This window comes from Perca fluviatilis, chromosome 17, assembly GCF_010015445.1.
Source record: "Perca fluviatilis chromosome 17, GENO_Pfluv_1.0, whole genome shotgun sequence".
Taxonomy (NCBI): domain Eukaryota; kingdom Metazoa; phylum Chordata; class Actinopteri; order Perciformes; family Percidae; genus Perca; species Perca fluviatilis.
This window is the reverse complement of record NC_053128.1, coordinates 4,247,671-4,275,526: the sequence shown is the minus strand read 5'-3', so window position 1 is coordinate 4,275,526 and position 27,856 is coordinate 4,247,671. Positions and strand designations below refer to the sequence as shown.

General features: G+C 40.9%; 2 protein-coding genes across 2 annotated transcripts in view; one reads left to right on the top strand and one right to left on the bottom strand.

The window, feature by feature from the left end:
- Window positions 1–4,543, top strand: part of dqx1 (DEAQ box RNA-dependent ATPase 1) — a 35,501-nt gene extending 30,958 nt beyond the window's left edge. The window contains exons 9-12 of the mRNA XM_039780383.1: window positions 152–277; window positions 595–785; window positions 2,573–2,763; window positions 3,539–4,543. Of these exons, the coding sequence (XP_039636317.1) occupies window positions 152–277; window positions 595–785; window positions 2,573–2,763; window positions 3,539–3,746 (716 nt within the window). The 3' untranslated portion in view covers window positions 3,747–4,543. The remainder of the gene's footprint in view (window positions 1–151; window positions 278–594; window positions 786–2,572; window positions 2,764–3,538) is intronic.
- A 1,879-nt stretch (window positions 4,544–6,422) lies between these two features.
- On the bottom strand, window positions 6,423–21,823 carry LOC120544913 (histone-lysine N-methyltransferase Smyd1-like). Its single transcript, XM_039778786.1, has 10 exons — window positions 21,551–21,823; window positions 17,023–17,199; window positions 13,921–14,134; window positions 13,339–13,469; window positions 12,655–12,693; window positions 11,597–11,792; window positions 11,376–11,468; window positions 9,610–9,773; window positions 7,375–7,543; window positions 6,423–6,692 (listed from the first exon to the last, which is right to left on the bottom strand). Exons 1-10 carry the CDS (start codon window positions 21,685–21,687, stop codon window positions 6,579–6,581), a joined length of 1,434 nt encoding a protein of 477 aa, XP_039634720.1. The 5' UTR covers window positions 21,688–21,823; the 3' UTR covers window positions 6,423–6,578.
- Window positions 21,824–27,856: the final 6,033 nt, after the last annotated feature.

Genomic DNA, 27,856 nt, shown 5'->3' with positions numbered 1-27,856 from the left:
TATGACTTGTGTTTCTGATGTTAAGCACTTTGGATATGTGCTGGTTTTTGTAAAGTGCTTTATAAATAAATTTGGATTGATTGATATTTGTTGGTATTTGTTATGTACTCTTTTAAAATGAACATTTGATCTGATCTTTGTCTTCTGTCAGCTCCCTCCTGCTTTGTGACAGCAGAATCCAGCAGAGAGGAGGCTGCTATCACTCACTGGCGACCTCTAATGCACGCAGAGGGAGACCACATGACTCTCATTAATATTTATAACACCTTCATAGAGCGTACGTACAGTTCAGCCTTCATTACATTAACTCTTCGTTAGGTACAGGGTTCCCAGTGATCATGGAATCTAAGAACTAATCTATGTCGGATGCTCTTACAAATGGTTCACTAACTAACAGGACTGTGACATGTGTTTTAGCATTAGCACAGGAAGGAATACAATGTTTTGGAATTGGTTATGGAACGTAATGTAAAATTTAGCATAATTACCACAGTGAGAACCCTGCAGTAATGCCATTATAATCCCTGTTGAGGTTTTATTAACATAAAATATATAGCCATGAATAATTGATTGGTCTGTGTGTGGTAATTGCAGATAATCAGGACGAGGCGTGGTGTACGACAAACTTCCTCAGTCACGCCGCCTTACGATTGGCTGCGGTGATCAGGGCTGAGCTGCTGGAGGTGATGCAGCGAATCGAGCTTCCTGTTTCTCCTCCTGCTTTTGGATGCCAAGACAACTGCACGAATATCAAGCGGGCTCTCATCTCAGGCTTCTTCCTCAAAGTAAACACCATTTTTTCTCAAAACTGAGTGATAGAAATGTGATCAGTTGCCTCCCTTATATTTATGCTTTCATATTTATACCATAACATAACTATGGTGATCCATTAACTTTTCATTTAGCACCACAATCGGTCAAAATTTGAAGTTGTCAAATACTTTGATTTATGACCAAATATCTGCTACAACTAATAACACAATCCCATCTGCCTCAGCTGTACTGCCTCAGGTACATTCTACCTGTTTAACATCAATTATGTCAGCATTGCCTTTGTGAGCATTTTAGTATGCTGACTTTAGAATTTAGCTTAAAACACCACTGTGCTTAAAGGGATATTTTGCCTATTTTAATCCAGCTCTGTGTCCTCTTTGTGTGGGCAGTGTGTTGAGATGAGCAGTGTTTGGCCTTCCTCCTATCGCCAGTGCACGCAGGAGCGAAGCAGCGGACATTCGAAGGACCTTGGCAGACCTCCGCTGCTCTGCTCCGCGGGGAGCTCTGTGCACTGGCAGCATGGAGGGAAGCCGTTCATCTAAACACCCTGCACACGCTGCCATGACACAGAGCTGGATACAAATCAGCAAGCACGGCTCTAGATACTCAGTCTTGTTACACTGTCTATCTGTTTGTGGTATTACGGTTTGCTTTAGAGTTGCTTTAACCTGTAGGGTTTGTTGCACTCCTTTTAACTACTATTGAAGGTGCCATGTGACAGCAAGTTTAACTTTACTGTAGGTAATTTGACTGATTTCATTCTAAAAGAAAAACAAACAAGTTCATATATCCTGTCAGAGTGGAAATGTCACACTGGAAGTTGAAAAATGAATCTTCATGTTATTCATGCAATGTTACCACTGAAGTGTTTTTGCAGTGTGTTGATGTACTGATTGTACAGACGTTAGTTGTAGCTAGCTGTTGCGTCTGTAAGCAGTCCAACAAAGTGCTGCCGCGAGGGACTAAACACTGAGAGATGCATAAACACACTGTGACGCGCTCAAGCTTGTATTGCTCCCCACGTAAAATACAACTAGCACTGCAGTTACCAAATGTAAAGTTACTTTGTGAGTCGAAATAAGTCCATTAGTGCAGCGGTCAACAGAAAGTGTTCACTCCCAGGCTCACCCCCCCCCCCCTCTCTGTCATAGCCCAAAAAACCAACAGGTGAACAACAAATATGTTATCACTTCGGCTCAAACCGCGATGAAAACGCCCACCACCTACAATATAAGTGCACAACGTAACAATCAACAAATGAGACCGTAAACAACATACAATATGTGGCTCCTACACAAGCTATCAACAAATGCACTGAGCATGTCTGTATGGAGGATGTCATTTTTGTCTTTTTTTATGTGGAACTTAATATTAGAAAACCAGCTTATTGGTCTAACCCTACTTTTTATAGTTTTTATTATTATTATTATTATTATTATTATTATTATTATTATTATTATTATTATGTATAAGTCGTCAATTGGCCAATAGGTGCTGCTGTTTTTTAATTTTGAGGAGGCAAAATCATGAAATATCCTACAATTATTTATCCAAACTCCTCTTCTCTGCACCTGCAAAATACATCCCGTCTATAGGCATACAGCTCCGTCTTGCATCGCCCCAAGAGGCGAGTTGCGCCGGAGGGCTTCAGAACTGTTCTTAACCGTTCAGAACTGCTTGCATTTATTATATATTACTCATTTGCTGAACACATCTTTCGTTCACTTTACTGTCCTTCACACATCCTCCCATATTTTTCAATTTTGTTGTTGATGATAAATGTTGTTGTCCTCTTCAGGTGGCTCATGATGTGGATGGCTCGGGCAACTACCTCCTGCTAACTCACCGCCATGTGTCTCACCTGCATCCCTTCTCTTCCTACCTGTGTCGGCAGCCGTGTCCCAATCCCCCCAGCTGGGTCCTGTACCACGAATTCACCATCTCCTGCGATAACTGCATCCGCATCGCTTCCGAAGTCCACCCTCAGATGTGAGTCAAACCGTGAGATTGTAAATGTGCGAGTTACTCTTAATTGGTTTTGTGTAAAATCCTATTTTCTTGATCAAACAGTTAAGATTATACTGTAAGACAGAGGTGTCAAACTCAATTTCACTAAGGGCCACACTGGAAACTAAGAATCACATCAACGGCCGGACATGTTTAGTTTATTCACATGCTTTTATTTCATTGAAAAAGTCAAGGATCTTTTAATGGATTATTGGGTGTCTCATATAGCCTTCACACGTACAGCTTGGTCCACATAAAGCCCCAAAAAAGTAACTTAGCCATCAAAGAAAAAAGCAACAAAAAATGTCGAAAAAAGCAACAAAAACATTGGAAAAAAAACGCCAGCAAAGGCCCCAAAAAGGTCGGAAAAAGTGGCAAAAACGTAGGAAAAAAAGCACCAAAAGCGGATGCAAAAGTGACAAAAACTTCAGAAGAAGCGACAAAACATTGAAAAAGCTACAAAAACTAGGCGGGCCAAAATTTATTGTGAACCTAAATTTATATGCGGGGCATTTAACATGAAAATCCACCATTATAACATTGTAGATACGACCGAAAATACAAAAAAGCATAATATGTCACCTTTAAACTTTGAACAGAGCCAGGCTAGTTTTTTCCCCCCTGCTTCCAGTCTTTATGCTAAGCTAGGCTAATCACCAGGTGGCTTCAGGAAAGTGTATTTTCCTCTGAGGATTTTTGATGTCTATAAAAGGCCTGTATCCAGTAATCCATTCTCCCCCTTACCTGTCTGCTGTAGGCTGGTGGAGTTGGCCCCTCAGTACTACCTGGGAAACCTGCCATCGAGTGATGGTAAAGAGCTGCTCATGGAGCTGAGGCAGAGCCTGGAGCCCCAATCCTACGAGCAGGACGGAGTGTCCGATGAGCACAGCAGGACTCACAGAGACGCAGTCGGGACGGGAGAGAATCACAATCCATCCAGCACTGAGCTCTGCGTTGTCCAATGAGACGGAAGAAGAGACGGAGCGACTGAGGAAAAAGACACTAAACACACAGCTGTCACTTTATCGTTTGAGCTGAGATTTGGTACTTTGTGTGAATTAGTCCGAAATCTCATTTCAGGTTAAATCATTTTGAAGCGTGATTTCAAATGGGACTTTTACTGGAAAAACACTAATGTACAGTAACGTATTATTAATATTGTATGCAGTGGCTTTGGAAAATATTCAAACCTCTTCATTTTCTCCTTGAGCTATGTGTTGACATAATTTAAAATTTTATGTAGAATATGTTTGTTTGTTTTTTATTTAATGAGGGATTTCTGTGTTTCTCTTTCTGTAATTCTTCAAAAATATTCTGTTATCACCTTCTCATTGTTGGGTGTTGTGAGTACAGGGGGCACAAAAACTTTGATTTTAAATTGTGGAGTGGATGAAATATTTTATCAAACCGGTCAAGTGTGACTTTTGTTAAATCCCTTTTCAGATTTCAGAGATTTCACCTTAAAGCAATACTCACTACTTCAGTGAGCAGAGACGCTGTTATTGGTTGACCTTTGACCTCTATGCAGATGGCTTCTCAGGGCTCACTGTGATCTGAGACTGCAGCAGTGATGCACACAACTTCTATTTTCAACTTTTTTGATACTGTTTGTATAATGTTTGGGTTTCCTGCTTCAATTCTGCCTTTTTCTCTCCGACTTTGTGTCAATAACGAAAAGTCTTTGTGTAAAGTGTGTAAAAGTACATCTGTCTATGCTGTACTTTTAAATAAAAGGGTGGTTTTTCATGTTTTAAATATCTCAGCAGAGTGATTTGTTTTTTTACTTCATAGCTGCTGCTTCTCTGTCTGGAATGGTAAAAACGTTGTCTTGTATTAAAGAAAATATACAGATTTATTTCTCAGTATTCCTGGTTTTGTCCAAGGTTAACTCAGCTCACTAGGTGGCATGATATGTTTAGAATATCAGAGGTATACTAAGTACCGGTATACTCTAGGGATTTCAGCGTGGACTTTGCTCTTTTGTTAACATTCTGTGTGCAAAAGAAATGTTTTGTGTGCTTTGAAGCTGGACCTCTTTCTTGCCAGAGGACTGTGCTGTTCATTGTGTCGTAAGCAGCAGCAATTCTTGCAACAGTGAGTGGAGACGCTGACCTCCATCCATATGCCCAGCAGATGTCAAACCTGCATGCACATAAAGGTAATCCACCAATTTGGTGTTGCACTTCCATTCATTGGGGAATTTTGCTTTATAAATGGTCAAAGTCAAAGCAGCAGAGGCTGAGATTTCCTGACTTGTAGCTTCTGGTATGGGGTGAGCTCCAAAACACTGCATTGCATATTTCCCATAATGCAACTCAATAGTGATAAGGTCAACAGGGTTCTTTTCTCAGACTTGAAAAAGCCTCTCCAGAGCCAGAGAAGACAATAAATTATTGTTTTTACAGGCCGAGTACTTCACTTAATGAGTAAATTCATTTGAAAAAGAATCGATTGTGTAATATCAGTGGTGTTTCTAGAATGTCTGGTTCTAGCTGGACTTTAGCATAGACAAAGCATTCATTTTTGTTCACTTGGGGGCAGCAGAACAAGCTATAAATACAACACTGACATACTGTATAGCCGTATAACAGTTGCCACAACACAGCCAGGTGGTTTGGTCTCAACTCAAAATAGCTGTCTCTTTGGTTGCTAAATGCGCCACTACGTTCACCAGCTAGCCTCTAATAATCATGCCATGTTTCACTGCTGTTTGGTGCTGAGCAGGTAGTGTACAGTGGCTTTATCAGAGTGTTTTCATGAAAACAGCTGCAACTATCTATTAAAATTAGGTCTATAGCAATGTGGAAGCTTTGAACAGAATCTACCATACAGTTTAACTCTGTTTATAAAATCACCAGGTGATAAGCTGTAAACATGACAATATATATATATATATATAATAATGTCATGTTAACAGCTTATTCTTTGCACTATTATAATTCATATAATTTTCAGTATTATCATAATGTGTATATCTTATTTAAGCACTAATGTTCTCGATCATCATTATCATAATGAATACAGCTTATCCTTACTTTTTTCATCTAGTTTTTAAATGTCTTCCCATGTTGTATGTTAATTGTGTTACTGTAACGTTACTACTCTACGTGCTTCAAATTAAGTGTTTTGTGTGAAATTTGAATATATGTTGCGAAATAAAATTTAGAGACACTAAAATTGAGTAGTTACTTAAAGGTGCAGTAGGTAAGACTTATAAAACTAACTTTCTGTCATATTTGCTAAAACTGACCCTATGTTCCAGTAGAACTACATGAAGCAGGCAATTTAAAAAAAATAATCCAGCTCCTCTGGCACCACCTACAGCCTGTAGTGTGATTTGCAAAAATCCACCGCTCCCTGTTCAGATGCACCAATCATGGCTGGGGGGGGGGTGTCTAACTGCGTGTCAATCACTGCTCATGCACACGCATTCATTCTCCATTGTGGGGGGAGGGGCTTAGGAGACCATTTTGGGCTTTAGCAGAAAGGGGGGAGGGACTAAGAAGTTGTTGATGTTCAAATTTTTTGGCTAAGTACTGGATCTTCACAATCCTACCTCCAGCACCTTTAACAAAGAATGCTTGGGTGAATGGACTAATGGGAGGAGTGCTTATTGCTTGTGTGTAAGAGATCACAACACATACTGTATCTCGATTTTTATTGTAGAGACTCTACATGTGTTGTGTTACATATGCACATGTTGATTTGAACAGAACAGTCTATCATCAGACATACTGGTGATTCAGAGACTCAGCACAGGGACTGGGGAGGGGGGGGGGGGAGATCTTTTCATCAGCTTAGGAGCTGCTGATCATGGGCTGGTTCTTCAGAGCAGCATCCCTCATGGTGTGGTACTCACACTCATTCTGCTTGAACATCTTCAGCTCCATCTCAGTCTGCACGCGCATAGACTGAAGGCATAAAACAAAGTAAGATTACTGGGAGTAGTGTACTGACAAAGTTCTATAATGCTTAACCCTCCTGTTGTCCTCGGGTCACATTTGACCCATTTTTTAAAGTTTCTATATCAGAAATTTAGGTTTCTTTCAACTAAATTGTTCAAAAAAAAATAACGTGGATGGTTCCGTACAACGCAATTCACAAGTAAAATAAATGATCAGTCTTCTACTTTCATTGAATTTGGGTGTTTTATTCAATTTCATAGCATTTGAAGAAGAAAATTGATAAAAGAACGTTGAAAAAAGTGACAAAAAAGTTGGAAAAAACGTCAAAAAGTGCAGAAAAAATCGACAAAGACATTGAAAAAATGACAAAAAATTCTGAAAAAGCTTGAGATACGTGGTAAAAAAAACAACAAAAAAAACACAAAGAACATCGGGAAAAGTGACAAAAAACATCGAAAGAAAAAAGTTACAAAAACACTGGGGAAAGCAAAAAAGGTTTTCATTTAAAATTTTGACCCAGAAAAACAAAAATCTGCATGGTGGACGGGAAGACAACACAAGGGTTAAATATTCAACATCTTTTTAGTTTGTAGAAACTATATTTTCAATATGTAGTTATTACACTAAAGCCACAGCCCAATACATAAAAAGTAAGGATATCGAGTCAGTAAACTACTGCACGGTGTACCTCCAGGTCTCTGGTGATGGCGTGGTTGGGTCCATGGGTGATCAGGAGGATGGCGTAGGCCTTGCAGATCATGCTGTGACCCACCTCTATCTGCCCTGCATGCCAGTGGATGACGCCTGCCCGCATAATAGCCATGCCCAACTGGGCATTGCTGGGGTGGTACAGCTTTCTGCAGGAACACATCCCATGAAGAGACCCAAACCAAAACTGAATATACAGTACAGGCCAAAAGTTTAGACACACCTTCTCATTCAATGCGTTTCCTTTATTTTCATGACTATTTACATTGTAGTTTCTCACTGAAGGCATCAAAACTATGAATGAACACATATGGAATTATGTACTTAACAAAAAAGTGTGAAATAACTGAAAACATGTCTTATATTTTAGATTCTTCAAAGTAGCCACCCTTTGCTCTGATTACTGCTTTGCACACTCTTGGCATTCTCTTGATGAGCTTCAAGAGGTAGTCACCTGAAATGGTTTTCCAACAGTCTTGAAGGAGTTCCCAGAGATGCTTAGCACTTGTTGGCCCTTTTGCCTTCACTCTGCGGTCCAGCTCACCCCAAACCATCTTGATTGGGTTCAGGTCCAGTAACGGTGGAAGCCAGGTAATCTGGCGCAGCACTCCATCACTCTCCTTCTTGGTCAAATAGCCCTTACACAGCCTGGAGGTGTGTTTGGGGTCATTGTCCTGTTGAAAAATAAATGATGGTCCAACTAAACGCAAACTGGATGGGATGGCATGTCGCTGCAGGATGCTATGGTAGCCATGCTGGTTCAGTATGCCTTCAATTTTGAATAAATCCCCAACAGTGTCACCAGCAAAGCACCCCCACACCATCACACCTCCTCCTCCATGCTTCACGGTGGGAACCGGGCATGTAGAATCCATCCGTTCACCTTTTCTGCATCGCACAAAGACACGGCGGTTGGAACCAAAGATCTCAAATTTGGACTCATCAGACCAAAGCACAGATTTCCACTGGTCTCATGTCCATTCCTTGTGTTTCTTGGCCCAAACAAATCTCTTCTGCTTGTTGCCTCTCCTTAGCAGTGGTTTCCTAGCAGCTACTTGACCATGAAGGCCTGATTAGCGCAGTCTCCTCTTAACAGTTGTTCTAGAGATGTGTCTGCTGCTAGATCTCTGTGTGGCATTAATCTGGTCTCTAATCTGAGCTGCTGTTAACTTGCGATTTCTGAGGCTGGTGACTCGGATGAACTTATCCTCAGCAGCAGAGGTGACTCTTGGTCTTCCTTTCCTGGGGTGGTCCTCATGTGAGCCAGTTTCGTTGTAGCGCTTGATGGTTTTTGCAAAAAAATCCACTAATTAACCCTGACAAGGCAAACCTATGAAGTGAAAACCATTTCAGGTGACTACCTCATGAAGCTCATTGAGAGAACACCAAGGGTTTGCAGCGCTATCAAAAAAGCAAAAGGTGGCTACTTTGAGGAATCTAAAATATAAGACATGTTTTCAGTTATTTCACACTTTTTTGTTAAGTATATAATTCCATATGTGTTCATTCATAGTTCTGATGCCTTCAGTGAGAATCTACAATGTAAATAAATAGTCATGAAAGTAAAAGAAACGCTTTTCGGATATCCGTTTTCGGATGTCCGTTATCTTCCACTTTCTTTGTGTTGGCGTTCTAAACTACGGTGGATTTCTGAGGACTATGGTTAACTGCTCCTCAGATCTCTGCAGGGTAAATCCAGACAGCTAGCTAGACTATCTGTCCAATCTGAGTTTTCTGTTGCACGACTAGAACTACTTTTGAACGTACACACGTTCCACCAAAACAAGTTCCTTCCATTTTGCAGAGGCGCGGTTGCTCCATCCAGCGCATAGCGCTGCCCAAGACGATTGTGATTGGTTTAAAGACATGCCAATAAACAAGAGCATGTGTTTCTCCCATCCGGGAATGCTGTGTGTGGACTAGCCAGACCCTCCTCCGCAGCGCTGTGGATGAAGGTCTGGCAAAGCGAGACTGATATTTTTAAGACCAATTTAACAATTTTTTAAGTATTAGGGAGTGACTTCATAGAGGTTTCTCCTACCCAACTGTAAAGGTTCTAAAGTTTTCATTTCATTGCATAGGGAGTTTCTATGTAAATATATATGGAACCTGGGGAGTTTTTACATAGTTCTTAACAATAATTTCATACTGATCTTGTCTCAGTGTAATCATTATTGTGGGGAGTGACTGTATCCCTCCAGAGCAAAGCACTCACGTGTATCCCTCCACCATCCTGCGGGCGTACTTGGCAGCCTCAGGGAAGGACTGCAGGTATGACAGCACTTCACTGGCAACGCTGAGCACACGCAGCTTATACAGGTTTGTGTCAGCCAAGATGTTCCCCTGCTTCTCCAGACACTCACAGCACAACTTCATCACCTGAGAGAGGACAGACAGAACACATGCAGGGGAAAGACAAGAAAAAGGTGAAGCATATTAAAGCTTTAGCGCGTAACTTTTTGATATTAATAAACATCCGTTACATTCAAGCCATTGCCAAATGAGTTGCTACAAAGCTAATTAAGACTCTCTCTGTATGTCTCAGTATGGCTATGATCAGAAGACTTTCCCGCGCAGGAACATGAAGACTCCATCATGTTTTTTTAATCCTCCGTGTCCTCCTTGGCTACTAGCAGCTGCGTGGAGGAGGGGTGGGGGTGGTGCGCGATCACTGAAGACTTGTATCATGTGGATGTGCTGACAGTTTTGTTGTCATTACTTAGAATTCCTCACGGGGGAGACAGAAACTACGCACTAGAGCTTGAACCCTTGGGTTGTCTTCTCGTCAACCATGCAACTTTTTGTTTTTCTGGGTCAAAATTTAAAATTAAAACCGTAAGAAACTGTAATTTCATTATCAAATGATAGACAGGACCACTAGTCAAGTAGTCAAAGTTCATTTTACTTGCGAACCCAACAAGGAGGCAGTCTCCGCACTACAGAATAGTACAGACAATGACCTAACGAAAAGCTCTCTACAGCTGCTTTTTATAATATTAACTGTAAATGCAATAAATCATGATACAGAGATGTCGTCTGGTCAGAGTCAATGACGCCTATCTGTTCTGGGGGGCATGTATGGCCTCAGGAACACACCGTGCTTAGACAAGGACACGCAATGGCTCCATGTTATCTTGTTTAGAGTATTCAGTATAATATTATTCTATGCAAACAGTTTAATAATAACAATAGAGAAAGTATGTAAATCAAAATTTCTCTAACAGAAACTTTTAGCTTTTTTTTCTTGAGTTTTTGTTACTTTTTTCGAAGTTTTTGTCACTTTTCCCGATGTTCTTTATCACTTCTTATGATGTCTTTTTTTACGTTCTTTAATCAATTTTCTTCTTCAAATGCTATCAAATTGAATAAAACACCCAAATTCAATGAAAGTAATGAACTGAACATTTATTTTACTTGTGAAGAGTGTTGTATGGAACCATCCATTTTACTTTTTTGACAGTTTGGTTGAGAGAAATCCAAATTTCTGATATTGAAACTTTTTGAAAATGGGTCAAATTTTACCCGAGGACAACAGGAGAGTTAATAGAATAGAATAGTATAAAATACACTTTATTGTCCCCGAAGGGAAATTTGTCTTGGGCATAGTGTTACAATCTGTTGCTTCACAACACAAACAAAATACTCTAAAATGAACATCATCAACACAACATCAACGAAGCATCTTAGGACATAAAAGAAGGACACATATGACTGTACAGACAATACGACATCTCAACTAGTAACTGTAATAATCAAAGTGCGAAGTGCAAAAAAAGCACTGGTGTATTTCTTGCACTTTTGCTCTGTTGTTGCTCTGTAAGATTTACTGCTGGAGTTCAGCAGCTTGTCACAAGACCAAAATGCATCATGGAGCACAACCCAACACCCCCACAAGAAATTGTTCACATTTTCTACTTTCATTTTCGTGAAAGAAAATTCGAGAGAAAGAAATGGAGAAAAGCTGAAAGCAGTGTTGTGTACCTGGTGGTAATCCTTCTCAATACGGGACCTCTCAATCTTCTCCAGACAGTCTTTACTGAAGGCAGTCACCTCTTTCACCTGATCAGCAGAGGGCTGAGAGGGAGACACAACGACAAAACAGCTAACATATATTCAATATACTAATATTCTCATAATCACAAAAGAAAAAAAAAAAAAAGGATTCTGTATTTTGTGTGACTAGTATCATATGCAAACCCAACTTTGTTCCCCTCGCTGTCCGCAGCAGCCATCATCAGGTCGTCCTTGATGTGCTGGCTGCAGTGTTCGCAGGAGCACTCAAAGTGGAAACGCTCCTTCAGCTTCCTCTGGCGGTCGGCAGACAGGTTGAGGAAGTCCACGTAGCTGACGGTCAGCTCCTCCCCCTCGGAGATTTTCCCCAAAGCTCGCAGCTCGATCCTGGGACAGAGGGGGACAGGACAGGGGCTTTTTTTTCTGGATCTGATAATGCATGTTTTATGTTAAAACCTCTGCACTGGAATCCCAATCCCAATCCCAATATTGTGTCAGTGATGATAAAACCAGTACCAGTTGAAGCCACATACAAAACACAGACAGAGCCAAGCTAGCCATTTCCTCCTGCTTCCTGCCTTTATGCTAAGCTAGGCTAACCATCTGCTGACTCTAGCTTCATATTTAGCTTACCGACACAAGAGTGATATCACCCTTCTCATCTGACTGAAGTGTATTTCCCAAAATGTCAAACTGTTCCTTTAATTTTACACTACATTATGCCGAATCGTGCATTTCTCAATGCATTACTTCCCTTTATTTGTTTATTTATCATCGACAATGCATATTATCAGGCATCATTATGCATGTTAGTTAAATTAATGACAGTGGTTCTCAACCTGGGGGTCGGGACCCCCAAGGGGGTCGTGAGATAATTTCTTGGCGTCGCCAGATGGTTGGGGAGAAAAAAAAGACATATTTTAGACTGGGGAATTGTTTTTTATATTATTGTGTGAAGTTTGTTACATTTCATGTGTTGTATTCAGAGATTCATTTGTAAAGCAGGAGGTCCTGGAACACAGAAAGGGGTCTGTTCCGGTGGGTCAGGGGAGAGAAAAAGTCACAAAGGCATTTAAAATCTTCAGAGCCTGGAGCACATTGGACAAGGCTAGGTGCTAGATGCTAAAACTAAATGTAAACTCTCATTAAAGCAAAGCATTATTTGTTTACATGTATTAATCAGAGCATAAATCAAAAATTGTGCACATCATGTGACAAAGGTTGAGGGCTGATCAGCTGTAATACGTACCTCCTCTTAGAGTGGAGAGCGGAGCTCACCGCTGCCTGGCTGCAAAAAAGAAGCAAAGCGTCAATTAATTTAAGCAGTTATATGAATTACACTGGTCTTTTGTTTCAAATAAAGCATCAACAATTCATTATGTTACACACAATCTAGTTTTGTTATTGTACTTAATGTTGTGCTCATAATTCATTTTCCTAAATAAAGTTGTATACTTAAAGCTATAGTGCATAGTTTCTGTCGCCCCCATGAGGAATTCTAAGTAATGACAACAATCATCATCCACATAATACAAGCCTTCGGGGATCACGTAGCACCCCCCCACCCACCTCCTCCATGCACTTGCGTTTATCCCGTCAAATCAAGGAGGACATGGAGGATTAAAAAAAACATGATGGACTCTTCAGAAGAGTTAATATCTTGTAATTTGTATGTCTCCAAAGCTGAATGCTGCTGTTGTCCTTTCTCAGCAGTCACTCTAGCTGCTGCTCACGATTGTCGCTGGCCCATTTTGTAAACATTGCCATACTGGGAAATACAGAGAGTTTTGCAAAGCTTATTTGGCAATGGCTTGAATGTAACGGCCTTTCATTACAAAAAAATAGGCAATATAGCTTTAATTACTTATCTATAAGATAATTACACAGAGATCTCTCATTGTGATTTTACAGGAGCGGTAGCTTGGATACCTACTTGCCATGGTTGAGGATGACGGTGCAGTTGGGCCAACAGTCATGGTTGACCAGACAAAGGTTGGGGAAAAGTCCCACTCCAACAGCCTGCAGGCCTCTCTGGTCACTCAGTGTGAATCCATTACATTTGATCTACAGGGACAAATAGAGAGGGAAGTGTGGGAGGGAAGGTGGGGGTATAGGAGAAACAAAGTACCTAGGTTTATTTCTGAAGCTGTCTTTCCTAGTGCACTTTCTCAGAGTTGAGATCAGCTTGTTATGCAAGACGGGAGCTTCAGGTTCTATGATTTCTTCCCTTGCAGTAATATATTCACCAGAGAGTGACTGTTTGTTATGTGTATACTGTATGTCTGGGATACAACTTTCAGTTTATCTGTCTCATGTCTGGAAGCAAATAAGAGACATAAGTATTAGAAGCCACAAAATATTTAATATTGAAATATTTTACTTCCAATTCTGCTTTTGAAATTGCAAATCAAGAAATTTCATATTTTAATTGCAAAGAGGTGAATTTACAACAAATAATTTCCATACTCATGAAGCACTGGTGTATAATAACGCATAATGAGACATTTGTTCTTACAATGCCAAAGATGTGTGAGATGTAGTCGGCCGAGTGCTGCTGTCTTCCACAAGACCAGTATTCCAGGAAGGTGTGCACGTCAGTCTTGAGCTGCTTGAGGTCTTCTTCAGATAGGTCAGCCACGTGGTCCTGCAGCTGGTCCACTGAGATCAGCTGGCTGTCTGACACAATGCCTGTGTCCTTGTGTATACGCCACAGCACACGGGCAGCCAGACTGGGCAGGGGATAGAGACATCACTGTCACATTCAGATATTAGCCAGATATTATCATTATTATTATTATTATTATTATTATTATTATTATTATATATACACAAGCACAATTCCTTGTTGTCAATCAACATCTGTGTACATCCTCTAATAATAGATCTGATTGAGGCAGTTGCAGGGTACTGCCTCCTCTGGGATAACATATCCCGGAAAGACTCCTTCAGTCGGACGGCTTCCCTGACCACCGGTGTCCACCACGGTGTTCCAGGGTTACCGCCCCTTGAGGCGCCTAAGTCCCTGAGACCACAGCTCCCTGACGCAGCTTCAGCAATGGAATCTTGGAACAGGTTCAATGCCCCCAACCTCCACAGGGATGCACGAAAAGCTCTGACGGAGGTGTGCGTTGAAAGTCTGTCGCACAGGGGCCTCCTCCAGATGTTCCCAGTTCAGAGTCTCCCCCTCCCCCCACCCCCTGACCCAACTCAGATGGTGATCGGTGGACAGCTCCGCCCCTTTCTTCACTCGAGTGTCCACAGTAGCGGTTCTACACTGAGACTGGGCGAGACCCCCTTCAAAAAAAAAAAAAAAAAAAAACACAATTGCAGAATTTTGGTGAATTACTATATTATAGTGTATATTTATTTTAAGTTCTGATAACTTATACTGTCATATTTTGTGCAGAATTGTGTTTTGAAAATGTCGGCGGTGGAGATTGTGCAACTTCAAAAGCGTTTCCTGTTGTAATTGCAATAGTTAAATAACTGGATTCTCTTAAGTGTGTTTTTCAAATGTTCTAATGAAGGATTTGTGCAATTGAGAAATATAATTTTCTCTTTCACTTATGTTGTTATATATATATGTAAAAAATACAATCAGATATATAAAAAAATAAAAAAAGAGCAGAGAGCAACAGTAATATAAAATATTAAGAATAATATGCAAATAAAATATCGAATAAATATTCTAAATAGCACAAATCCTTCATCGCACAAATGTGAAAACACACTAAAGAGAATCTAATTGTTACACTATAGCACTAAGAACAGAAAACACAAACTAAAACTAAAACCTGACCTTTCTGGCCTTCCTTGAGGCAAAATCATCACTGATGTCATCGTATGAAATCTGCTCCCCTATTGAATGATTGTCACTGACGGAAAGGCCAGTGAGCCAATGGTTGACCTCAGGTATGACTTGATCAACTTTAGTTTTGAAAAGCTCCTCTCTGCTTGAGCAGTCCAAAAGTTGGGGTAGATCTCCGATAGATCCTTATCATCCCCCGTCCCCTCCCCCTTGTCCGGACTTTTCCATTTGGGAGACCAAGCAACATATGCGCCGATTTATGTTTTCCTCCATTTGTGCTCACAGGCACACACCCTTTAAAAAAGAAGTAGTCAAAAAAATTTTTGCATTTCAGACAGCCGACACGAACACACACTCCTATCAACTTGATCATAAAGCCGTAAAGTAGGCTCTTACAACTCAGTATAGGATTGGAGATGAAAAGTTTAACTGACACATAACCGCAATCAGCTTCGTGGGTGCTCAGTATTAGCGGAGCTGCAGTTTGCACGGTACCTTCTCAGCAAGCAGGGGCACCAATTTGCCAATTCCCCACACGGTGAAACGATAGATAATACAGTAGAAAACTTCTTCAAGGATTTGTGAAGTGCTCGTGCTGCCCCCCATGTGTCATGAAACGCTTCACCCGTGCCAAAAAACGCTACTGAGTGTCCAAAACATGCGGCCTCAGATCAGATGATACGATTACAAAATCGATCATCGACCTTCGGCCTATGGGGCTCTGGTACCAGGTACAGTTATGAGCATCCCTATGTTCGTACATGGTGTTCGTTACAGACAATCCATGACTAGCCCAGAAGTCTAACAACGAACGGCCGCTTGGGTCAAGATCAGGGAGGCCATGCCTCCCAATCACGCAGAACTTTGGAGTCCCCTACTGGAGCCCCATGCAGGACTCTATTCAGGGTCTCCAAGAAGGCTGAATACTCCAAGCTTTTGTTTGGTGCATATGCACAAACAACAGTCAGAGTTTTTCCAACCCCACAACTTGCAGCTGTAGGGAGGCGACCCTATCGTCCATCAGTGTAAACTCCCACGTAGCGGCGCTCAACCGGGGACTTATGAGTATCCCTGGGCATCTCCTGAGAAGAAAAGAGTCCAACCCCTATCCAGGAGTACGGTTCCAGAACCGAGACTGTGCCACAGGTAAGCCCCACCAGATCTAATTGGTAGCGCTCCACCTCCCGCACAAGTTCTGGCTCCTTCCCATACAGAAAGGTGACGTTCCACGTTCCCAGAGCCAGCCTCTGCCGCACAGGTCTGGTCCATCGAGGCCCCTGACCTTCACTGCCACCCGTGTAGCAGCGCACCCGACCCCAGCGGTTCCTCCCGCAGGTGGTGGGCTCGTGGGATGGAGAAGGGGTGCCACGTTGCTTCTTCAGGCTGAGCCCGGCCAGGCTCCATGGCAAATCCGGCGACCAGGAGCTCGCTGACAAGAACTCCATCTGGGCCTGGCTCCAAACGGGGACCCAAGGCTTCCTCCGGGCAGGGTAACTCCACCTCTACCTCGTTGATTCATAGGGTTTTTGAACCATTCTTTGTCTGGCCTGAGACCACTTTGCCATGGGAGACCCTACCAGGAGCACCAGGCTCTAGACAACACAGCCCTCAGGTTCATAGGGACACATAAACCTCTCCACCATGATAAGGTAATGGTTCCCGGAGAGGCAAATACATGGTTTTCAAAGTAAAATATTTCAATATTAACTATTCAGTGGCTGTTAAAAATCAAATACTTATGTCTCTTATTTGCTTCGATACTCCTGCAGATTCTTTAGGTCCACGCAGGATAGACTCAGTTTTCCTTACCGAACATTCTCGCTGGGGACCTTGCTGATCTTCTTAATGGCTCCACATTCCTGCTTGTGTTCATCCCAGCATGCAGTCTGGCAGGTGCGGTCGCAGTAATGGGCAAACTTACACTGGGCACAGCGGTGCAGATTGGCCTGGTGCCGGAAACAGCTGTGGCACACCTGAGTGGCCAAACTGAGAGGGAAACAGAAAAAACAGAGAAACTATTACAGTTGAACTTCAAACATCGTTGATTGATTGACATTCAGGATTTGCAGTGAGTGAAAGGTCCCTGTGAAGATTTGGATAAAAAAAAAAACTAAAGTGATTGAAGAGGCAAAAGACCTAAAGTAAGTTAGTTCAGCTCGCTCTAAACCAGGGTCCAAAATGTACTTTTGTCCACCAGCCAAATGGCTAGTGAATGTTTGAATTTTACCAGCCACTTAATAGATTACTATTGTTTTTTGGCTGGTGAGTGAAGCAAATTTACCAGCCACTTGCATATTTTACCAGCATTTGGCTGGTAAATGGTGCTAATTTTTGACCGCTCTAAACAGATCATCATTCTCTGTTGTTTATCCAGCGTTTTCTCTTCACAGAGAGCTATTTTTCCATGACATGCAGGGGCTTCTAGGGCTCCAGCCCCGATTGTTTTCTCAAAAGCCCCAAATCTTTGAGGTTTTTAAAAACTCTTCAACTTTGTGTCATTTCCCCTCAGTCTTTTTGACTGAACCGGCAAATCAATAGAGCAAAAGTTTTATTACGGAGGAAATATCGGCATTCATTCTGTGAAGTCAGCATGGTAAAACGAAAATAGGTTTCAAGATTAGTAATGCTGTTTATGCCAAATTCCAATGTTATAATGTTTGCCTCTTTGTAGGTGGCAGGAGTGAAAGTCCTCATCATGTGTTGTGTTCTGGTTTCAAAATGAATACAGTTGGAGAATAATTACATACAAAACAGGATGTAGTCTCAACAGGATGATTCTTTTCCTTGGCAATTATTGTGTTTTCCCCAAATGATGTACGGAATTTTAGGCATTCTATTACCAAATACCTTGAAAAAATAGTGCATATAGCTGCTAAAACCATGGCTCAACTAAACCCTTACATTTTCTGGTTCACAGATAATCAACGGAATGGTAGTTCAATTTCGATGTGTTTGCTATTTGCTATCTTTGTCTCAAAAGCCTAGTAAAGAATATGTAGTTAGTACTTACTCTATTTTGCACTATATAGCAAATGTTTTGTTTGTCAGTGATTTATTAATCTTTTTCCTTTGGGATAAATAAAGTATCTATATATTTTGTAGAGAATGAGAGTCTCAAGATTTGATTATGAATGTTGTTTAAGTTGCTTCTTTTTTTGATAAAAAAAAAATATTGTTTGAAAACTGGTTCTGACTTCAATGCATTTGTGGTGTCTTGGGCATAGTGCATGACACGAAAATAAAATGGGTATTCACTCATTCATTCATATGCATATAATATACTATCACACCCCCAACCGGCCCGTCAGACACCGCCTACCAAGAGTCTGGGTCTGCTGAGGTTTCTTCCTAAAAGGGAGTTTTTCCTCGCCACTGTCGCAATAGCCACTGCTAATGCTTGCTCTTGAGGGAATTACTGTAATTGTTTGGGTTTTGGAATTTATAGAGTGTGGTCTAGACCTACTCTATCTGTAAAGTGTCTCGAGATAACTCTTGTTATGATTTGATACTATAAATAAATAGTAATTCAATTGAATTGAATAGTCTATATACTTTATAGTACAGTATGCGTAAATAAGAAATATACACATACACTGTACATACATATCTTAAATAAAATATTATCAGTCTGTTTATATAGTATATAGTATTTTTTCAAAAACGTTAAGAAAAGTAAATCCAGATTAGCAAGCATGATTACACAGAACTTTTCTATCCTCAGTCTTTTACCTATTTGGATGTTATAGACACACAGAAATGCGTGTGAAGTGAACACACTGTTCTTAGAGTATCTGTGTGTGTAAACAGTTTGCACATAGTCCAAAGGGACAGTGAACAGACTTGGTAATGCTTTGGATGATTGTTGGAACGCAGCAAGCCGTATCAGCAGCACGCACGCACGCACAACACACAGACACATACCTGTCTTACTGTCTTACATTATGCAGATCGGCTCAGTGCATGCCTACTGTGTTGGACACCCTCAGTGAGTAAACATCCTGCAGCTACTAGCTCTTATATGGCTCAAACACTATGCTACCAGATCTTTGTCTGGCATTCCAGCAAATAGACAGACAAGACTGCACTCACTGTCACTTTATTACCCACCAACCTTTTACAAGAAAGGTGCAGAACACTGTGTACACTGTGTCTGTTGCAGAATGCAAAGGCTGCAGCTGCATTACTCTACTTGATTAAATGTTGAATGTTACTTGATGCTCCAGGTTTAAAAAAGAAATTAATCTGTTGAAGACGCGAAAGCCCATAAGACAGAAGACCAGGTGAGAAGTTATTCATGAGAAAAACATGTTGGAACATCTAACTAACAATAGTAAGTTATAATAGTTAATTATTAGTAGGGCTGTCAATGTGAACGCTAAGGAGTTAACGCAAATACCTTTGAATGCCACTAAGTTTTTTGATGCATGATTAACGCAGAGGTCAATATGTCCATCTGTTGTGGCTTGATGGGCTTGAGAAGGCCATATTATACAGTATTTGTCATTGTGTTTTAGATTGTTGCAATATTAACAAACATTTGCATAAAGCAAGCATATTTGTCCGCTCCCATGTTGATAGGAGCAATAAAAACTTAATGTGCGATAAATCCCAAATTAACTATGGACAATCATGTGATTAATGGAAATTAAATATTTAAATTGATTTACAGCCCCTAATTATTAGACATTCTCTTCTCATTCATGAAAAAATCAACTACTACGACACTGCCTGCTACTACTGCTTAACATAATTTCACATCTAAGATAACGGTTAGCATAATTAATTAAGTAAGTAAGTAACTAAATAAACTAGTAAACTACTAAATAAAAGGCAAACAGAGGTTAAACACTCAAACAATACAAACCTTCCGGGAGGCACAACACATTCAAGGACAAAGTGCATATATATTTTTTAACAAAATATTAAATTATGCAGACAATGGGCTATGGTCCTATACCAAGTAAGTGCAAGTTAAAGGAATGATTGAGCAATATGGCAAATGAGAAGATGATACCAATCTCATGTCTGTGCAGGAAATATGGAGCTAGAGCCCGGAGCCAGTTAGCTTAGCTTAGTACAGTATAAAGACAGAAAGCAGGGGAACAGCTCTGTCATCCAGCACTAACCCTCCTTTGCCTCTTCAATCACTTTAGTTTTATTTGGTCCAAATCTTCACAGGGACCTCTCACACTCTGTTTGAGTACTTCTTAAACAAGCAAGATACAAAGTGTTAAGAGCTAGCTTCTGAATGTGTATTTGTTTAGCAGTTGAGTTCAAATATCAACAATCTTAGCGCGGGATCACTTACTGCACCTTTAAGACTTTAATGTGGCCTCTTTAAAAACTCACTCAGATAGCTGATATGAATGTAAATTTAACAGATAGTTTATTCAGAATACTGCTGCTAGGGTCCTCACAGAGACAAAGAGGGACCACATCAGTCCAGTTTGTCAGATCTTTACACTGACTTCAAATGTATTACCTCCGGCAAGGAGGTTATGCTTTCAGTTCGGTTTGTTTGTCAGGATTACTTTAAGAATACTAGCCAGACTTGGTGAAAGGGTGTAGCTTGGGCCAAGGAAGAACATATCCAATTTTGGAGCGGATCCGAATCACGGGGCGGATACAAAAAAATATTTGTTACTTTTATTAACACTGCGATACACGGCATGGCCTTTGGCGGAGGTCTGCGCTCTCCTTTTAGTTTTAAAATACTACAATTGGCTTATAATGCGCTGCATGGTTTCGGGACCAAAATATATTTCTGATCTGCACTGACATTATGAACCACCCAGACCTCTCGGGTCTGCTAACTGTCACCAGACTCAAACTACACAAAAAGAGCTGTAAGTGTAGCATATGAGTAATGTATAAACAATAGAGGTAAGATCAATGTCTCAAAGCACATACAGACTCAATACTACATTAATCTACTGCATGTATACAGAAGAAAAAGTAATTTCTCTATTCCACTACTGCAGAGATTTTTAACCCTCTGAGGTCACTGGAATCTCCTAATTTTTTATTTAAGAAACAAATTTGAAAGCTTGCAAGGAGTCATAATCCTTTTGCGATAGAGCCACCTTGCTCTTGAAAACTGAATCCAAAAGTATGTCATGCTCAAGCTCACATGACACCTTGTCAGCTTTCTCAATGCTGATGTCATGAGAATATGGGCATCTAGAAATGAGGTCACAGCCCAGAGAAGCCTGACCTACTGTCCACAACGCACCTGCAGTGTGTAAGCTAGATCTGCAAAGCCATGCTCAGTGAGAAAAGATCAGTCCTCCTACCTGTCCAACCAGTCTAAAAACTACAACAACTGGGAGCCCCGTACCTGTCGAAGACCACAGCAGAGAAACTGGGCTCGGCGAAGACCACTTCCCCAGCAGTGAGCTCTTTGGTGGCCCTTAGGCCTCGACCTTTCTTCCCAGCATCAAACAGCTCAGCACTCTCCATGTTACCTACAGTCATTGCACTGGCTAAACAAAACACAGAGGAGGAAGAAAGCTGCTGAGGGTGGGACTGGCCGAGGGATCAGGGACTAAACAAGCGACAGGGAGTGGAGGGTTCTCTTGAAATTGTCAGGAGCACTTTCCCCCTCTCTACGTAGACCGAGCCCTGCAGCAGCCAAAAATAAATTCGCCCCCTCTAGGGGTTGTACCACCTCCCTAAAGCGAGAAAGGGGGTGAGCAGTGGGAAATGAGAGGGGCTGGGGGACGTGGTAGAGGTAGAGGTAGTTCATGGGTGTCGTCCCCTTGTTTGGGTTGGTTCCTCCTGTGATATTTTGGTCCGGGGCAGCTGTGGCTGTCTGTCAGATGCACATAACAGGAAACAGAGCCACTCACATTCAATAGCAGCCTCTGTGATGTATCTTTTTCATACAAAATACATTGCACAGTACAGTAAAGGTAAGCCTTTATAGCTCCATTTATTGATTTTTTATTCTTTTTTGGTCACTTTTTCTTTTTTGGAGTAGCAGATGAAGCGGTAACACAACATTGACATACAGTACAGGCCAAAAGTTTGGACACACCTTCTCATTCAATGCGTTTCCTTTTTATTTTCATGACTATTTACATTGTAGATTATCACTGAAGGTATCAAAACTATGAATGAACACATATGGAATTATGTACTTAAAGGTCCAATATGTAATATTTCCAAAAATGACACCAATGCCTCATCAGATATTAAGGAAACATGTTAAACTGAAATACTATCTTTTCTGACAACAATGCTAATGTCAGTATTTTTTCTTTTTGAAATTTACATTCCGTGACGGAATTTATGTTTATGTTTTGATCTGTGTGTTGTTATCAACTGCCCAGTTTGACAGCCAGACCGGGTTGCCAGATCTACCTGTAAAAACGTAAACCCAGCGCGCTACAGCTGTAACGGTAGTACAGCCATGAAAGCAGCAAACAAACGAACAGGATCAACGGAGATAGATTCTACCCGACCTAAAAAAAAAGAAAACAGCATGTTTCTAACAGTTGCGTGACCAGAGACGTAACAACCCCCTGGTAAATATTGGAGATGTATTTGAAAGATGGAGACAGCTTAGATCCCAAAAGGACGCAGAATTGGCTTATTTCCTCCCGAACAGGTAAGCATAGCTTCAGGCTAATTTATCACAGCCGCTAGGGACGGGCATTTTATGTCATTTCAACATTTGTGTTCTCACATTGAATTATAGAGCTAGAGTACCCGAGTTGGTTACTCGCAAAAACAACTGAGACACAGCCAGTAAAGTGATCTCGACTGGTCCTGGCTAACGCCGCCATGCTAACCCTGTTAACTGCTAACGTTACCGGGAGGACCAGGCAAGCGGGCCATGGCTGTTTACAACATGTAGTTCAGCGGCTGGAGCCGACAACGGTGAGTTATTTTAAGCCACGAGAGGGGGGCTGTAAATCTGGAAGAGAGGACTGTGAGTTTGCAGTGTGTTTAGCGATTGTTGCCGTAATTCTAAACCGATGAAGTGTGTTCCATCGGCCAGGTAGTGGTATTTTTAGCGGTTCCTATTGTAATTCTAAGCCGAGGAAGTGTGCCTGACTGGCGTGTGGAGAGGACGGTGAGGTTGTTGTGTTTTTAGCGGTTCATACTGTAATTTTAAGCCGAAAAAGTGTGTCTGTCAGTTGGTTACAGAGCTCCGCGTGAGCACGGGCTTTTATGACTGTCAATATAGCCAGCATCTAACGTTAGCTACTCCGCTGTGCTGTGGAGTAATGTCTGGCTATGTGAGACTAGCATCTAATGTTAGCTACTCTGCTGTGCTGTGAAGTAATGTCTGGCTATGTGAGAAAAGCATCTAGCAACATTGTTGTGAATGCTGCGGTCTCAGCCTGGCAACCTCCGTGAACTTCGAGTCTGGGCAGGAGGGGGCGGGGCAAACGACTCTCCAGTATTTTGAATTGGTAGTGCAGTAACTATTTTAACCGCTAGCTGCCAGTATTACATACAATATTACATATTGCACCTTTAACAAAAAAGTGTGAAATAACTGAAAACATGTCTTATATTTTAGATTCTTCAAAGTAGCCACCCTTTGCTTTTTTATTAATAAGGCAAAAAATTCCACTAATTAAACCTGACAAAGCACACCTGTGAAGGTAAAACCATTTCAGGTGACTACCTCATGAAGCTCATTGAGAGAACACCAAGGGTTTGCGGAGTTATCAATAAAAGCAAAGGGTGGCTACTTTGAAGAATCTAAAATATAAGACATGTTTTCAGTTATTTCACACTTTTTTGTTAAGTACATAATTCCATATGTGTTCATTCATAGTTTTGATGCCTTCAGTGAGAATCTACAATGTAAATAGTCATGAAAATAAAGAAACACATTGAATGAGAAGGTGTGTCCAAACTTTTGGCCTGTACTGTACTTTCACCATATAAAGGTTAATATGGCTTATACAATTGCCTATAGATACAGCAGACACAGAGTAACATTTATTTATAATTGTGTTTTTGTCCACCTGAATAAAGTCCAATATACACTATCCCTTTATCTCTGTTTTGGTCTCCACCCTGAGAAAAATATCTGGCTCATAGACGCTCAAGCCTGCAGGAAGACAGCTCGATTCTCATTAATATTCAACGAGCTAAGCTGCTTGACTCTGATTGGCTAACAGCTAGCCAATGAGAGCCTTGCTATCAGCATCCTTTACCCAACTGGGCGAGCTCATGAACAGTAATGAGCTCAGGCAACATGATGTCAGACTGACCAGCTTTTGTAATTGGCCTGATTTCTCTGCTTATTTCTTTCCAGTGGCTAGAGCGGACAGAGGAGGTAGCAGTTCATTTTCACATTCACCACATAACACAAACACATATGGACCTAACATATTTTAAGAAAAATGCATGTAAAAACGGTTTTGTGTGGCAGTGCACTTTTAAGTTACCAGCTAACGCTAATGGTAGTTAGCTAGCTTGGTTAGCAGAATGCTGAACAAGACATTTTAGGGAATTAAAATGTCCCAATTAACTTTGATGAAGTGAAAGCACACAGTGAGAGGGTCAAAGTTCAAGATTAAAACGCGGACACCCAAAAACAAGTTCACGGCTATTTTAATGTACACAGTGCGATGGATACAAATTGCTAAGCCTGATTGACAGGTCGACGTGTAGCCACACCCCTAAAGCATCCCCTGCTTTATCTGTTTTAAAATAAATGGGACCATAATTTACAAAATGAACATCATGCTGTATTGAATAAGACTTGAAATTAGTGATTTAGACCATTAGACCACTTATTATAAAAATGATTATTAAGATAATAAAACAAGTGAGAAGTAGGGTCACCCTAGTAGCTCACCTGGTTGAGCGTGTGCTCCATGTACTAAGGCTCAGTCCTTACCGCAGCAGCGCAGGTTTGATTCCAACGCTTTGCTGAAGGTCATCCCCCTCTCTGCTCCCTTTCCTGACTGTCCTGTCCAAGAAAGCCCAGAAAAAAATCGTTAAAAAAAAGTAGGGAAATTAGGTAGAATGCAAGTTAGAGGCACTTCTGCATTGGCTTCACTTTTGAGGCCCAGAAGCTTTGTCCGTTATTAATGGTTAACCCTAACCCAGTCTATGATTTGGCTCTTTAGCTGCTAAATGCTCCACTATGTCTGTCTATATCCTATATATATAGACAGATATATATAGATATATCTAACCTATATCAGATTAACTAATCATGTGGCGAATTGTATGTTTTGTATGTTGTTCAAAAATGTGTTAATCACAAAAACATTTTTTTTTACACTTTATAACATTATTACTGATTTGTAAGTATTAAAGCATGTGGAATAATTATAAACATTTTATAATCTGTGGCTATAAAGTGGCACCTTTATATTACAACTTTTTATATGTACTGTGATATTTTTGTATGTAAGACAAATATTTCTGTCATATACAGTATCAAGTTAACAAAACCAACTTGGATAACAGCCCGAGGCAATCACGTACAAACAAATCAATAATAACACCAACATTTATATAAAAATAACAAGCCATACATTGAGGAATGTGTGAAAAACATTTTTAATTGAAAAGAAAAAGGAGAACCGTCCACATTTTTCTCTCAGATATTGAAACACTCAGCATTACAGCAGCATTAATCACTGTTTACTAATCTAACTTTTCAGGATATCAACCAATCAATCAATCTTTATTTCTAAAGCACGTTTTATTTTCTTTTTTTTTTTAACTTACATTCTCACACACACACACACACACACACACACACACACACACACACACACACACACACACACACAAACACACACACACACATTACGCATAACAATATACATTGGATAAAAATAGAGATTATTATTATTAAAGGCCTTACACAACAGTTGCAAATTCATTATCATGGCCTCAAATGTTCATGCTCAATAAAAGTCAGGGAAGGGTGAGCTTGGACTGGTTGCAGGGCACACAGCGAGCTGATGTTGACCACAGTGCGCCGCAGGCCTGGACGCTGTGGAAAAGCCTGCAGGACACTGGCGGTGAGGCACAGGGAGGAGCTGACATTGAGAGACAAGTAGGAGTTCACCTCGGCCATGTCGGTGAAGCTTTTGGCATAGCGGGTCACATCACCCAGAGAGCCTGGGAAGAGGGAAGGAGTTGTTACTAGTGTGTGTCTACATCCTCATACATAGTTAGTGTTTCCATCAACTATTGTTTCTGTCAGGGCCGGTGAGGCCAGGTAAGAGACTGTGGAACCAAAAGCAGACTCAGGAGGCAGAGAGTAGATTATGTAGGTTTTAATGAAGAAACACAGGAATAGGCAGCCAGGCAGAGCAACTTGGTAGGCAGCGTAAACTCAAAAAAGTCCAGCAGAGGTACAGGCAGGGCTCAGTCCAATATCCAAAGTGGCAAAACAGGCAGAGTTCGGTTCACAGATTGGCAGACAAAAACACAGGTAGCAGTACAGGCAGGGTTCAGTCAGATATCCAAAGTGGCAAAAACAGGCAGAGTTTGGTACACAGGTTGGCAGACAAAAATGGAAGGCAAGGTCCAAGCGAAGGTTTCCAAGAAGGTTCAGTCAAAATCACAAGTCCAAAAAAACACAGGCTTTGGTCAAAAACAGTAAATCCAATAGAACATAAGCATACACAAAAATCCATAGAGAGAGAGAGAGAGCGCATTTATCATGGTCTCAAATGTTCATGCTCAAAAAAAGTCAGTAAGTCATGACAGTTACGGAAACATGGTGGGGAAGGGTGAGCTTGGACTGTTTTCTTTGGTATTTATTTTGAGCGTCAACAGAAGTGACGTCATGCAGGAACTCATAGTGTACCTTTAAGCGACTTTTAATTGTTCACTATCTCTGCTTGTATGGACGTCACTGACTGCAGCTTCACTGGCCGTGGGGTGAGTGAACTTCTGTTCTGGAATGTCTTGAATATAAATTTAATGAATATCAATTGATACGTCATGCTGTCATATTGGTCAGTTTAACAATAGAAGGCTACAACCTTAAGATTGACAGTGCAACTTGAGTCATAAGAGGTAAGTGGTAGGTATAAATTAATAAGAGTTTTAATTAAAATCAAGGCACACACTGTAAAAACGAGAACTTGAAATTGCTCATCTTACTTTGATTTTCAATTAAACAGAACAAAAACACATAATTGCATTATAAACTTTGTTAAAGTAGTTACTTCAACTCACTGTATTAAGTTTATTGTGATAAGTTGGTCTCACTTCAAAATGTATGGTGGCGCCGCCTTGAAATTGTAGTTAGACTCAAATTGAGGCCAGGTCAATTACTCTTTTCATGCTCCACGCTAAAACAGGGTTTCCTGGGCAGTTCTGCAGGGGTTTTCAGTTGCCTACCTTTTCGGCCTGCTCTATGCCTTGAACTCCGATTTGCGTACTGCAGTCAGGTGGTTCATTGGCTGGTCAATTCCCATGATGCAAGGCAGTAAATGGTTGTGTCAAACTTTGCTGAAAAGTTTGCAGTTTGTTCGAAATACAAATGTAACTTTATGAATTCCGTTTATTAAAGCGTGTTCGCTTAGAATGTAATGTTTTGTTGCCTGGTAATTGTCATTGTTGTGCTGGTTTACATTTGTAACCATGAGGTAAGTGACTGTTACGTTTGATAAGAAGAGCTGGAGTTTTGCAGTGTTAGACTTTG